General features: G+C 57.0%; 1 protein-coding gene across 2 annotated transcripts in view; it reads right to left on the bottom strand.

Moving 5' to 3' along the window:
* Positions 1 to 208: 208 nt before the first annotated feature.
* Positions 209 to 14,036, bottom strand: part of LOC113454854 (leucine-rich repeat and fibronectin type III domain-containing protein 1-like) — a 32,788-nt gene continuing 18,960 nt past the window's right edge. Inside the window, exons 1-2 of one of the 2 annotated variants that reach the window (XM_087939340.1) lie at positions 5,287 to 6,690; positions 209 to 1,207 (exon numbers count right to left, since the gene is read on the bottom strand). In XM_087939340.1, the coding sequence (XP_087795466.1) occupies positions 320 to 1,207; positions 5,287 to 6,660 (2,262 nt within the window). In that variant the 5' untranslated portion in view covers positions 6,661 to 6,690 and the 3' untranslated portion in view covers positions 209 to 319. Of the gene's footprint in view, positions 1,208 to 5,280; positions 6,692 to 14,036 lie in introns of those variants that run through there. The other variant, XM_087939339.1, reaches the window with a different exon arrangement.

Genomic DNA, 14,036 nt, shown 5'->3' with positions numbered 1-14,036 from the left:
ATAAGCCTTTTGTTTAAACCTCCTCTGTGCATATGCGCCTCTCCTTGGCTCCACCCCACCCCAGCCCTTCCCTCTGGGCGCTGCAACCCCCCCACCCCACCTCTTCTCGCTCACTCCCCTCCTTGCCTGCTCTTCTGCTGGGGAGGGGCTCGGCTAAGGCACCGCTGCCGAAAGTCTGCCCACCGGCCGTTGCCCAGGAAAGAGACCCCTTCGCCTGGCCTTTCCTCTCCCCCCTTCTCTCCTTCCCGGGTTGCTGCACCCCAAACCTGTGCGTCTGGCAGCCCCTGTGCCACCTCCTCGCCCCACCCCCCACCCCCCCTCAGACTGTGCTTTCCAGCATCCACTCCGTGCTGCCGAAAGTAACCCGCCTGTGACTCAAGGGAGACTCCGCCGAGTTCAACTGAGAGGTGGACATGTGGCGCTTTGTCCGTGTGCGGCGGGGGTAGCTGTGACTCTGGAAGAGCGCGTAATCCCCGTCGAAGGAATGGCGGTGGTGCCGAGTCCTGGAGAGCGCGCGGGGGAAAGACCCCGACTCGCTGCTGCCCGGTTTGGCCCGGAGCTGGGGGGTGCCCCCGGGGTCTCTGAGGAGGCACAGGGAGACCGAGGAGCCGGCCCTCCTGACCTCCCGCTGTCCTTCTTCCGAAGTCAGGACCGCCACGGTTTGGAGATCGGGGCTCCTCTGCGCTGCCGCCCTCTTCTCCAGCTCGGTCAAGGGGACGTCTGGCCCATGGGGGGCATCGCCCCTGCTGCCCCCGCCCAGCCGGGGGTCCTTGGAAGCAACCTCCTGGAGGGTCTCGTACTTGTCCTCCCCGATTTTGGAGGCCGAGGGGGGCAGCGTGCTGGTGCTGGGCTGCGGGTGGCTGCCGTTGGTCTGCGAGTAGACGTTGCTGACCCTGGCCGCCTTCTTCTGCTCCTCCTGCCCGCTGTAGACCTTGTAGCGGATCATGAGGATGATGATGAAGACCAGCACCGAGGCCACGATGATGCCCCCCAGGATGATGATCATGGTGCCCCCCAGGAACTGGGTGTGGAGCGAGTGGCACTGGGCGCTCTCCCCCTCGGTGGTGAATTGCACGCAGCCCACTACCCGAGTCGCCGTCAGGGAGGTCACGCCGTCGTCGTACACTGCCAAGACGCACAGGTCGTATTCCCGGCCGGCGGCCAAGTCGTTCACCAAGAAGGTCTTGCTGGATGAAGGGATCATCCGTGGGGGGGGGGGCAGAGAAGGGGAGTGAGACCACCGGGAGGACACGTCAACTCATCACACATTCCTGTGTCTGTTTTAGTAGTTGCCATAAAAATTAAAAAATGGTCGGGGAGAAGGGAATCTGGAAGAGCAGTTTGCAAGCGGAAGTACCTTCCAACTCTTTGTCTTTAAAAGACTGTAACTCAACTACCAGAGCTTTTGCCCGCCAACATATTTAATGGGAGATGACACCCAGCCCGTGACGGTGCTCAGAACGTGATTTATGACACACCCGGGGGGGAGGGGGGGAAACGGGGTCACAGGGGCCTGTAAATGACCTGGGCCAGAGTCGGCTTCATGCAGGGCAGGGCCAGGATGTCGCCTCTGATGAAGTTGATGGACGTTTGGCTGATTTACGACTTAATCCATGATTTAATTAGAGCGATTGCTGGAATCCTGACCCACGCATCCTAAGCCTCCTAAACCCCCCAGGGAAGGAGGCCAGACATCTGGGGTCCCCCTCCGTGCCAGCCATCCCTCGGGCTCTCCGGCCAGCCTTCATCAACCTCTGCTTTCTGGCGATGTGCCTGTGAGAACAGATCCCCCCTTCCCCAGCCCTGTGGGGGACCCCTGGATTTTGACAAGGGAAACGGGGAGGGTCTTAGGAGCTTCCGGTCCTTGGAAGGTCAGCTGACTTCCTTCCGGACCAGAGAGCCGATGGCTCCTCCCAAGGTCTAGAAACTTGCAACCCAGGGTCGCTTGGTTCTCCCATTGTCATCCCCTCTTGGGTCTCCGGAAGGCAGCAGAGACCAGGCTGTGCCCTCAACTAGCCTGGGTGTGTGTGTGTCGGAGAGTGGCACATAACTCGGGGGGGGATTTGTGGGTGCTCCTTCTGTTTTTTTAAAAGAAATCTTCTTGACTTCCCTATTAGCTTTGGTCTTTTTTTTATTTTGCAGAGTTTTAATTCTGATTTTAATCCTGTTTCTTGTTGTAGAGTTATTATCGTTTGTATTTGTAAATTGCCCACTTGGATAGTGAGGTGGGCAGTGTCTAAATTTGATAGATTTGATAATGATGGATGGGTGGTAGGTTGGACAGGTGGAGGAATGGATGATAGTTAGACGGATAGATAGATAAGACAGACAGACAGGCAGATGATAGATTAGTTAGGTAGATGGGTGGATGGATTGGTGGACGTCCAGAGACAGACAGACAGACAGACAGAGAGGGGACATCTGTCTCCTCCGCCGCCAACGCAGTTGTGCTCTGGGGCAGAAGAAGGACAGGACAGGAGAAGAGCCGAAGTCCAGGCCCCTTTCTGGCCTCCCTTCCCACCTGCCTCCTAGGGAGGCCCCACCCCTTGCAGGAATCCCCCCCCCCCCAGAGATCCCTTCTCCCCTTCTGCCTCAGAGCCCCTCCTGGCAGAGATGCCCAGCGCCCCAACAGATGCCCAGATGTGGACCGTCCAGGAGAAGATCTGGGGCCCAGAAGCAGAGCTGGGTGGGGTGGGGGGGTCGTGGTGCCCCCGGGGGGAGAGGACGGCACTTCAGCAGGGCAGTCAGTTAGCAAATGGGGGAGGGGCAGCAGGAGGCAATCTTGGGGGTGGGCAGGGTCAACGCGGAGGAAAGACCGTGGAAGCTGCCCTGGTGGCCTCCAGGATGGGCAGCCACTGTGACTGGAAGGAAGGCGAGGCCCCCCCAGGCCCCACCTCACCCGGCACCCACTTCCTGCTCTGGAGCAAGGGGAAGGGCACGGGGCGTGGAGGGCGTGGCGGGGCGGATGGGGAGGGCAGAGGGCCAGTTGGGGGCCGGGTGGATGGGGCACTGCAGCTACGGCCAATGGTTCTCTTCCTCTCGCGTCTCTCCTTGCCCCCCCCAGGCTGGTCGTGGCCCTTCCTTTTCCGACTGAGTGGCCTTGAACCCAGGGCTCCTCAAGGGTCTTCGCTTCCACATAAGCCATTGCTCTCAGGGTGGGCAAGCCCCACCCCCATTTGAGACACGTCTCTGTTGCAGCTGGCAGGAAGCGCGAAAGGGGTGGACTTTTCAAGGGCAGAAAGGAGAAAGAGAGAGCGAGGGAGGGAGGGGTGGAAAGGAAAGAGGGAGGGAGGGGCAGAGAAAGAGAGAGGGGAGGGAGGGAAGGAAAGAGAGGGGAGGGAGGGAAGGAAAGAGAGGGGGAAGGAGGGAAGGAAAGAGAGGGGAGGGAGGGAAGGAAAGAGAGAGGGGAAGGAGGGAAGGAAAGAGAGGAAAGAAGGGAAGGAAAGAGGGGGAAGGAGGGAAGGAAAGAGAGGGGAGGGAGGGAAGAAAAGAGAGGGAAGGAGGAAGGAAAGAGAGGGAGGGAGGAAGGAAAGAGAGGGAAGGAGGAAGGAAAGAGAGAAGGAGGGAAAAAGAGAGAGGAAAGAAGGAAAGGAAAGAGGGGAAGGAGGAAGGAAAGAGAGGGGAAAGAGGAAGGAAAGAGAGAGGAGGGAAGGAAAGAGAGGGAAGGAGGAAGAGAGAGGGGAAGGAGGAGGAAAGAGGGGAAGGAGGGAAGGAAAGAGAGAGGAAAGAAGGAAGGAAAGAGAGGGAAGGAGGGAAGGAAGAGGGGGAAGGAGGAAGGAAAGAGGGGAAGGGGAAGGAGGGAAGGAAGGGGAAGAGGAAGGAAAGAGAGAGGAAAGAAGGAAGGAAAGAGAGGGGGAAGGAGGGAAGGAAAGAGAGGGGAAGGAGGGAAGGAAGAGAGGGGGAAGGAGGAAGGAGGAAGGAAAGAGAGGGGAGGGAAGGAAAGAGAGAGGAAAGAGGGAAGGAAAGAGAGGGGGAAAGGGAAGGAAAGAGAGGGGAAGGAGGAAGGAAAGAGAGGGGAGAGGGAAGGGAGAGAGGGAGGGGAAGGAAAAGAGAGGGGAAGGAGGGAAGGAAAGAGAGGGGAAGGAGGGAAGGAAAGAGGGGGAAGGAGGGAAGGAAGAGAGAGGAAAGAAGGAAGGAAAGAGAGGGGAAGGAGGAAGGAAAGAGAGGGGAGGGAAGGAAAGAGAGGGGAAGGAGGGAAGAAAGAGAGGAGGGGAGGAAGGAGAGAGGAAAGAGGAAGGAAAGAGAGGGAAGGAAAGAGAGGGGGGAAGGAAAAGAGAGGAAGGAGAGGGAAGGAAGAAAGAGAGGGGAAGGAGAGGAGGAAGGAGGGAAGGAAAGGAAAGGAAGGGAAGGAAAGAGGGGAAGGAGGAAGGAAAGAGAGGGGAAGGAGGGAAGGAAAGAGAGGGGAGGAGGGAAGGAGGGAGGGAGGGGGAGAGGGGAAGGAAGGAAGAGGAGGGGGAAGGGAAGGAAAGAGGGGAGGAAGGGAGGGAGGGAGAATGCCTCCTCTGAGGGGTTGCAACACTGCTGGGCTGGTCCCAACACAGCGGCTTTGCCCAGCCCCCTCCCCAAAGCCATTGGCAGCTGGAATCCTCCCCCATATCTGGGGCTGAGAGAGGGACCCTCACGAAGGACCCCTGAATCTGGGAGCTGCTGCTCCCTCCCTCCCTCCCTGCCAGCCTCCTCCCCCTCCCCTGCAGGGTCCGGCAGGAATTCCCGCTCCTTCCTTCCACACGTGCAGCCCCTCCCCCTCCCCCTCTTCCCCCTCCCTTCCGTGCCCCTTTCTCTCCATCTCCCACCTGAGACCACAAACAGAAACTCCCCCTCCCCCACTCTTCGCCTGGCAGGGCTGAGATTTACCTGGAAGACGTGCAAAGCTGGGCCTCCCCCCACCCTTGCTCACCCTCCCCCCATCCAGTGGGGGAGGGCGAGACAGGAAGCCGTAGGGCCTGGTGCCCAGCACCTAAGTTACAACGGCACTGAAAAAAAGGACTTGTGACTGTGTTTCACACGTATGGCCACTGCCGCATCCCCACAGCCAGATGCTTGGCAACTGACTCGTACTTATGACGGCCGCAGCGTCCCCTTGGGGGGGTCACGTGATCCCCTTTTGAGACCTTCTGACCACCCAAGTCAACGGGGAAGCCAGATTCACTTAACAACTGTAGGACCAACGGAACAATTGCAGGGATTCCCTTAACAACTGTGGCAAAACTCACTTAACAACCTGATTAGCAAATGGACATTCCGGGCTCAATTGTGGTCGTAAGTCAAGGACCATCCTACTCACCTGTAGACCAGCGAGTCATCCAAGGAGCTGTTGTACTGGATCTGGTACATCCGGATACCTGGGATGTGCCGTTCGGACGGCCAGTGGATGACCACGGAAGTAGAGGTCAGTTCCGCCGCTACGATCTTCCTGTCCTGGTGGTTCTTGGTTTCGTTGGAGCCCGATTTGGCGGAGGTGGTGATGTCGGAGGAGCCCGGGTCCGGCTCCTTCATGTGGCCGGTGTTGTTGACCAGCAGGGGCAGAGGGACGATGCAGACGTCCACGTGGGCCGTGGCTTCCCCGGCCGCGTTGGAGGCGATGCAGGTGAAGACGCCGTTGTCCTTCAAGGTGGTGATGAAGATGTCCAGTGTGCCGTTCTCGTAGACGGTGGCCCGGGTGGTGTTGTGGATGAGTTTGCCGTCGGGCGCGATCCAGTGGATGGAAGGTTCCGGGTCCCCCACAGCCTTGCACTTCAGGCTGACCCCCTGGCCCTCCATGATGAAGGCCTTGCTGGAATACTGGCGGGTGATGAGGGGCGGCTCGCAGATGAACTCCTCCTCGGGGATCGACCAAAAGTACTTATCCATCAGGTGCTCTGGGGAGGCGCAGGTCTCCAGGTCGTCCTCCCGCGTGAGCCTCCGCAGCCACAGCAGCTCGCAGTTGCAGTGCAGCGGGTTGCCCCCAAAGCTGATGGTCAAGGTGGATGGGTGAGTCCCGCGGACGTTGGCCAGCACTTCAGCCCTCAGGAAGAGGTTGTCCGGAGGCAGCTTCTGCAGCCGGTTGGAGGTCATGTCCAGCCTGACCAGCTTCTGGAGCTGGGAGAAGGTGCCCTCCGCGATGTGGTCGATGAGGTTGTGGTCCAGGGTGAGGGTGTTGAGGCTGACCATCTGGCCGATGGCCTCCCACGGCAGGGCCTCCAGGTTGTTGTAGGAGAGGTCCAGGTCTTCCACGGTGGAGAGGAACTCGTCGAAGCAGGAGGCCTCGATGTGGCTGATCTGGTTGTTCCCCAGGATGAGGTGCCGGAGGTTGGTCAGTCCCCGGAAGTGCTCCTGCTTCAGGAGGGCCAGCCGGTTGCTGTTCATGTGCAGGGCCCGTAAGGCACGCAGGTCGGCGAAGGCAAAGGGCAGGATCTGGCTGATGGTGTTGCGCGAGAGGGTGAGGTGCACCAAGTTGGTCATGTTGGAGAAGTCCTTCCGGCGGATGACGGTGATGAAGTTGTCCGTCAGGCGCAGCTCCACCGTGCGCCGGTCGATGGTGGCTGGCACGAAGAGGAGGCCCGTCTTGGCGCACAGCATGGTCAACGTCGGGGAGATGTTCTGGCAGATGCAGCGGCCGGGGCAGTGCTGAGCTTTCGCCATGGTGCCAAGCATCAAAAGAGGCAAGAAAAGCTTTTCCATGATACTGGCACGCACCGTACCTGGGGAGGCCCTGGGCAGACAAAACGAAGCAGCAAAAGATTAGAAAGGCGCTTCGACTGCACCTCTCCCCAGGACCCCGGTCTCAGAGCTGGCCCCGACTTCAAAGGATCAGGGATCAAATGAGAGCCAGCCCGCCTTAGCCCTAAGGGTAGGGAATTTGGTGCTCCCCGTAGGAGCGCCAGAGCACCGGAAGGCTTTCAAAGGGGGATTAGACTGTAGGAGAAGGTGTGGAAGGACCTGGGGGGGGGCGGAGACAAAAGAGGGATCGGCCTAGAACCCCCACGTAGCCACAAGTGGACTCATCAAATTCTAAGCAGAGGCTGACCCTGAACGGAGAAGATTCCTGCGCAAAGCCCTTTGGCAATAGAGTAGCTGAACTGCACCTTCCCTTGCGGACCTGGTCTTTCACGCCTGACACAGGCACACTGGTCTACCTGTGGGACCTCTACCTGCCGTTGTATGAAAAAGGCTTACAACTATTTATTTAGTGACTATTTGAAGTTACAACGGCACTGGAAACAAGTGATTTATGACGGTTTCTCATGATTACAACCGTTGCAGCATCCCCGTGGTCACGTGATCCAAATCCAGCCGCTTGGCAATTGGCACGTACTTACGACGGTCGCAGTGTCCCCTTGGGGTCATGTGATCCCCTTCCCTGACCTTCTGACGAGCAAAGTCAATGGGGAAGCCAGGTTCACTTAACAACCATCTTACTAACTTGACAACTGCAGCGATTCACTTAACAACAGTGTCAAGAAAAGTCACAAGATGGGGCAAAACTTCACTCAACCGCTGTCTCACTTAGCAACAGACATTTTGCGCTCAGTTGTGGTCATAAGCTGAGGACTTCCTGGAGTGTGTTTGTTGCTGGAGAGCAAGCGTGGCAGGTGGCCATTAGCTTTCTTGCACACCCGTGTGGGTCTCTGACCCCAAGCAAAGCACTAGGCCAGGCGGCCGGGGATTATGGGATGGAAGGCACCGTTCATCTGGAGGCCGGGTCCCCGAGGTCATGCAGTGGCCCCTGGCGCCACCTCAACACGGGCGCCACCCATCCCTGACTGACAACTAGGTAGCAGCTGTCAAACCGACAACCGACCGACGGACAGACAGCTACAGAGAGGACACACACGGCCGGGTCAAAAGCCGCCTGATTGAGATCCATACCTGGAATTCGTTTTAAGGAAACTTTAGGTCCTTCTGTTCATTGTCACCAAGAAATCAACCCATACCCCCCCTTTTTTTTAAAAAGAGAAGAAGAATCGGACCCAATCAAGTGATATTTTCAAAAATGATTTCCTTTGCAGCAGTGAAGCACTAAATACCAGGTATTTTCCCAAGATTTTTACACAGCAGGATTTTTTATTGGACTTTAACAAGAATTTGCTTCTTCTCCATTCTGCTGAGCCGATTTTTTCTTTTTTTTTTTTTTGACATCCTCCAGGTACGGCTAATGAAGGAATTTAGAAGACTAGATCCCAGGGCTATTAAAAGAGGCGTTTTCGAAGCTAATGACGGAAGGGAGGAAGAAAGCGAGGAGGGTAATGATTAGGCTTATTTAACCGTGCTCAGAGAAAGGAAAAGCCTTCTCCAGACAGCTGATCGTCTTCCTAATATATTAACAACTTAATAACTAATAAAAGACAAATTACGCTTAAATCAAACCAAACTTTGAAGTTAAAAAGGTGGTTTTGACTAAGGGGCGCCGTAAAATCTTGAGGAGAGGGCTCCCGAGAATAAATAGCTTTTCAAAATGATTTTGAAAGGTTGCAAAGAGGGGGACGTTTCTTTTAACAGCCCAAACTATGCAAACGAAACTCTGTCGCCAGGGGAACCGCACACCAGGGGAAATGACTGTCGTGCAATTGCCGGCACTAGCTTGGTGTTTTCACGCCTGCGGCCATGAGCCCCGGGGTCCCCCTTCCAAGGAGATCGACTGAGCCCCAGACCAGGCAATTCCTCCTCCCCCTCCCCTTATTGCTAGAAACCTCTCAATACTCCTAGGACTGGCACCATTTGGGCTCATCAGCATATCACCCCAAAAGGATGGTGGGGTCTGTGATGATCTCTGAGCTGGGAGGTTTCCTTGCAGAAGTTTCAAGGCCCAACTAGGAAGCAAAAGAGGATGGCAGGTATAACCGCAACTGCTCAATCTGAACTCGGGACAAGACCAGGGACCCTGGACTGCATCCCTCTGGACTTTCTGGCCCTGCTGCGGATGCCTCCGTTCCTTGAAGCTGGAGGAATTGCCCGAACCCAGGAAGATCGGAAGGGTTGGGTAAACTGCAGAATTAGTCGACCAAGATGTACAACTTTGCACCCTGCAAACCGCAGGTAACCCGGACTGGGCTGCCCCTCCACCCGCGGGCCCCTGGCTGAGAATTAGGGAGCCGGATCGAGCCCCCTCCCCGGGATGTAGGTTTTCCCAGCTGCTGCAATCCAGAGAGACGCTGAGCGGCTTAGCCCCGCTACACTCTTGGCGTAAAGCGAGTGGAAAAGCGCAAGGCTTAAAGCGGGGATCCCCCAGCCAAGAGCCGCATTCAGTACGCGCCGGATTAAAGCCGGAGCTTGCGGGAAGAGCCCCACCCAACCGGTGTTCCTGGGAGGGGTGGAGTCAGGACCCCAAAGACCCCCCCTTCAGCACCGGACAGCTCCCCAGCCCCCGGGCAGGCGTCCAATCGCGGTGAGCCGGCTCAGCGGCTGCTCCAAGAGCCTTGCGGGGTTTTCTCCCGCATGGGCTGACCGCTGGGCATCGTTTTTAAAGCCCCCCCCTCTCCCAGGAAGCAATGGGGAAAAGGAAGCAAGCGGGCCCCAAGAGCGAGGAGGGGGGGTCCCCTGAGCACAGGGCGGTTCCCGGTGGACCTTCCAGCTCCAGGGACTTCTTGGGGCAGGGAGGGGATTCGAACCCGAGTGTGAGCCTTTGCCAACCTTGTGCCCACCAGCCCACGTGCCGACTCTGCCCCTCTGCCTACAAAGATAAAGCGCCCGATCAGGAACCGAGAGGGGGGGGCTCCAATTCCGGGCCCCCAAGTGACAGAGCAGCCTGGGCCAACCGGAGGCCAGGCAGGCCAGAAGCCCAGGCTGTCCCCCTGCCCGAGAGGCTGACGGGCACCCCGGGCCTCCAATCCTCCAGGCCGGCCCTGGCACAGCTGCCACACCTGTGGTCCCCAGATGGGCCCAGATGCCCAAGGAAGGAAGGAGTCGTGAGCCCCAGGGACGCGAACCATGCCAAGTGGGTGCCAGACGGGGCAGGAGGCCTGGTGCCCCCGCCCCCACGCCTCCCAATGGGGAATAATTAGCACTTCCAGCTCTATTTAGACTGACTATTCCCCGGAGGTTCCAGAACCTCCGCTCAGCCTTCCTGAAGGCAGACTTGACTAGCCGGATCAAACCATGGCTTGGCGCGACAGAGTGACTCACACGCCTCCTTTCTGCCTCCAATTGGGCTTGGCTGGTCCAGCGGTCTGGAGAGCTTCGTTTGGTCCTGCATCGTCCAGAGCATCCAGAAGGGACCCCATCAGAGGATGCTGCAGAATTTTGGGCCGCTCGCAAACCCCCCCCCCCAGGCCAGAACCCTCCCAAAAGGACGTCAACCTCGGCCCGGATTGTTCCTTCGTTGTGCTACAGGCAGTCTTCAAATTACGACCACGACTGAGTCCAACATTTCCGTCGCTAAGTGAGGCGGCTTTTCAGGGAGTTGCCTCTCACGGGATGTAAAATGAGAGGCGGCTCGCTTAACAACGGCCTTGCTTAGCAATGGAAATGCTCCCCAGACTCAGCCAGGTTCTTCCCGTGGCTTCTCCCCCAATGTTACTTGTCCCCAGATGGGGCTCTGGGGATGCCCGGCAGATGTTGCGGGAAGAGCAAAGGGGAAGAACTTCCGAGCAGCAGCAGCAGCAGCAGCCGCTGCGTCTCCATCCTCTCTTTCCCGCCACGCCCGTCTGAGTGTGTCTCGGCGTCATTTCCATGTCTTGCAATCGAGCACAATTTCTCTCTTCTTGTCTCCCAACTGATCTCCATCCTCTTAAAGGGAAGGTGGGGGGGAGAAGGCGCCGGCATCGACTCTTTGCAGCGTGAGATGCAAAAATGCTTTTCTGGCTTTAAGTCTGCCCAGCAACTGGGCAAAGGGGAGGCAACGTGGCAGGAGTGCGTGTGTTTAAGTCAGAGTTTGGGGTTAGATTGGCGGGGTGGGGAGAGCGTGACAGGCAAAGCAGAGGCTGGGGGCTGCCCAGATACCTGGCATCAGCAATAAGACTGGTGTATGCGTGTGCAGGAGTGGGAGGGAGAGAGCAGATATAATTTGATTCCTCGCAAAAGAGCCGCTGGGTGGTGGAAGAAAAAATATTCCTCCAATGAGGGTTCAGAGCCCAGAGACGGAAAGTTCATTGCCCGATTCTGCAAAGGACAGAAAGCAGCCTCCCCTGAGTTACGGTAACCTTCTGATTTCACGGACCAATAGTGAGGAAAGGGTGTCTGTTAAAAGCAAAAGTCTGTTAAATCAGAATAGGTTGTTATGCAGGGGAAATTTTATGCATTTCCTCATGTTACTTATACAGAGAAACATACCGGGGACAGACAGATGTTGGGGGCTGAATCAGCATTTCTCAATCTTGGCCAGATGTGTGGATTTCTACCTCTGCTGGCTGGGGGATTCTGGGAGTCGAAGTCCATGCATCTGAATGTTGCCAAGGTGGAGAAACGCACATCACACCAATCACATTTCTTCCTGCTTCTTTTTGGGGTCCCCTCTCAGTTTCTCTGTTCCTGGGGGGCAGCCGCTTTGGGGGTCCTTTCCTAGGCCTGTGGCCTCCCATCTCTTTTTCTGCAGCTGTTTCCAGCTGCAGCCTCAGCGGAGATTGGCTGCTGCTGACTTCACTGGGACCCTCTGGGGCCCCAACACCCCCCCAGACCCCTCTAAGGCAGGGGCCAAACATGCCCCCCCACTAGGAGGGTCCAACAACCTTCAGCCAGGCAGGAGTAGCCCCACCGGGGGGGAAAAAACAACTTCATCCCCACCTGTATCCTTCAAAACGCCAGCCCTTCGCCACTCATCATTTTTCATATTATATTATTAATCTAGCTGAAGTATTTTTACGCCTCCAGGTTCTCTGGGTAATTTACAGCACAAGAAGCCGAACAAGTTAAAAATACATCCATTAAAGGAGATTAAATCAGCCCAGAGACAGTGGCAAAGATCAAACAAACGAAAAGCCCCCCGAAGGAGCGGCACATTTCTCTCCCCCCCCTTCTAAAAATGAGCTTCATCAGTCTGAAGGCCACGATCCGCGTTCGCACAGCCGTAGCTGGTCCTTGACTTATGACCGCAACCCAGCCCAACGTTTCCGTTGCTAAGCAAGACACCAGTCTTGCCCCTCCCTTTCCTTTCCCCAAGTTGAGTGAATCGCTGCAGCTGTTCTGTTGGTCCCGCGGTGGTTCAGTGAATCTGGTTTCCCCGTTGAGTTTGCTTATCAAAAGGTCGCAAAAGGGGACCAGGCAACCCGCAGGGACACGGCAGCCACCGTAAGTGTGAACCGGCAGCTGAGTGTCTGAACGTTGATCACGTGACCAAGGGGATGCTGCAGCAGTTATAATTGTGGAAAACGGTCGTAACGGTTGCTTTTTTCAGTGCCATTGTAACTTCGGTCAGTAAGTGTAAGTAAGTAAGTAAGTGAATTTTGTAAGTAAGGACTACCTGTATTCTAAACCAGGGTTCTTCAGCCTTGGCTACTTGAAGCCTGGTGGACTTCAACTCCCAGAATCCCCCAGCCAGCAAAGCTTCAAGGGGCCACGGTTGGAGACCCCTGTCCTAAACCAGGCAGCTGAAAAGCTGTCTCTCTTCCCAAGGCGACTGGCAGGCTGGCCGCTTGCCTTGCCGACTCCTGGCAGAAGCGGGCACCTTTTCTGCAGGTGACCAGAAGCGCCTGGTTCTGCTGGGTTCTCCTGTTTCTCAGAGAATCCCTGGATGGCAGCCAGCCAGTCCCCTCCACACTACAAAGCCCAAAAGCCACCTGCAAGTGCCTGCTGTGTCTCCACGAGGCCTCTCTCTCCTTCCCAGGAGTTGGGAGACATAGCCCCACCGGGCGCCAGGCTGCACCCAGCGGAGTAACTGAGTTCACACACCGCGCTTAAGCCCTGGTTTTCCAAACCCCGTTGACTGACTCGCCACAAACTGGCAGGCCCGTCCCCACAGCCCGGAGACATTAACCCTGGTTTACAAGCCTGGTGGCCAGATTGCGCGGTCCCTGGGGGTACTCGCCCCGCAGGGCAAGGATGCCAACTTGGAAGGGTTGGGGTGTTCCTGTGTGCCCCCTCCCCAGAGAAACGCCAAGCGGCAACAGCAGCGCTTTTCAAAGGCAACAACCTCCCCCCAGGAATGCAGCACGCTTTCGCACCCTCCTTTGAGCAAATAAATAAACAAGACACCAAAAAGGGCTGTTAAAAATCCCTAAAAATAACTTTTCTCCTCCGAGACTTGCAAGAAGGAAAGGTTGCCGGTTGGCAAAGGAGCCTCAGACAGAACGAGTTCAGGCTTCTTCGGAGGGGCCAAGATCTGGCGGAGAAAGACGAGGAGGGTCTCCCACCAAGGGGCCTGCAAGCTCCAGCCCCCTCACCCCCCCTTTTGCTCACCCGACTCTTGATGTAGCGGAATTCACTCATCTTCAGTGAGACCCCAGAGATGAAATGAAACATCAACTCACTTCCCAGACATCCTTAGATTAAAAAGGTTGGTGCGGGGGAGATTGGGGAGGGGGAGCCGTTTTATGCTCAGCCCTGTCTGGAACGTTGTGTGCCCAGAAGAGTGGGGGGCTATGAACATGGTGGGGGGCAGATCTCATTGGGTCTGCTGGCTTCAGGTGGGGGGGGGGCTTTGGACTGGCTGTGTTCGTCAGGGCAGCCCTTTGAAAACGGGACCCCCCAAGTGCCTCTCAAAATTGCCCACCTGCCCAGAAACCTCTCTGCCCTGCTCCTGGGGGTCCTGAGGGTCGGAGCAGGACCCCAGGCCCCACAAAGCTGCCTGGTTCCAATGCCCATCATCCCTGCTGGCCACGAGACTGCTGGAGGAGGTAGGAATTGTGGGACAGCCCCATCCACTGCCGTACCTCCTCCTCCTCCTCCTCCCCCTCCTCCGAAGCCGCTCAATTTCAAGAAAAGAATGGACAACCATTTGCCCAGGATGACGCAAGATCCCTTGACTTGCACGGGGGGTTGGACTAGACGACCTCCAAGGTCCCTTTCAGTCCTGGGATCCTGTGATTCAGAGGCAGCCCAGCCCTGGTTTCCCGCCCCTCCTCCTCTCCTCCTCCTCCTCCCAGCGTTTGGCTTTTCCCACCAGAGGAAAGGCTGCTGAGGGCAGC

The sequence above is a fragment of the Pseudonaja textilis genome, chromosome 10 (genome assembly GCF_049901715.1).
Source record: "Pseudonaja textilis isolate UNSWEBS1 chromosome 10, rPseTex1.2, whole genome shotgun sequence".
Classification (NCBI taxonomy): domain Eukaryota; kingdom Metazoa; phylum Chordata; class Lepidosauria; order Squamata; family Elapidae; genus Pseudonaja; species Pseudonaja textilis.
The sequence above is the reverse complement of the archived record's forward strand: the minus strand, read 5'-3'. Positions and strand labels throughout refer to the sequence as shown.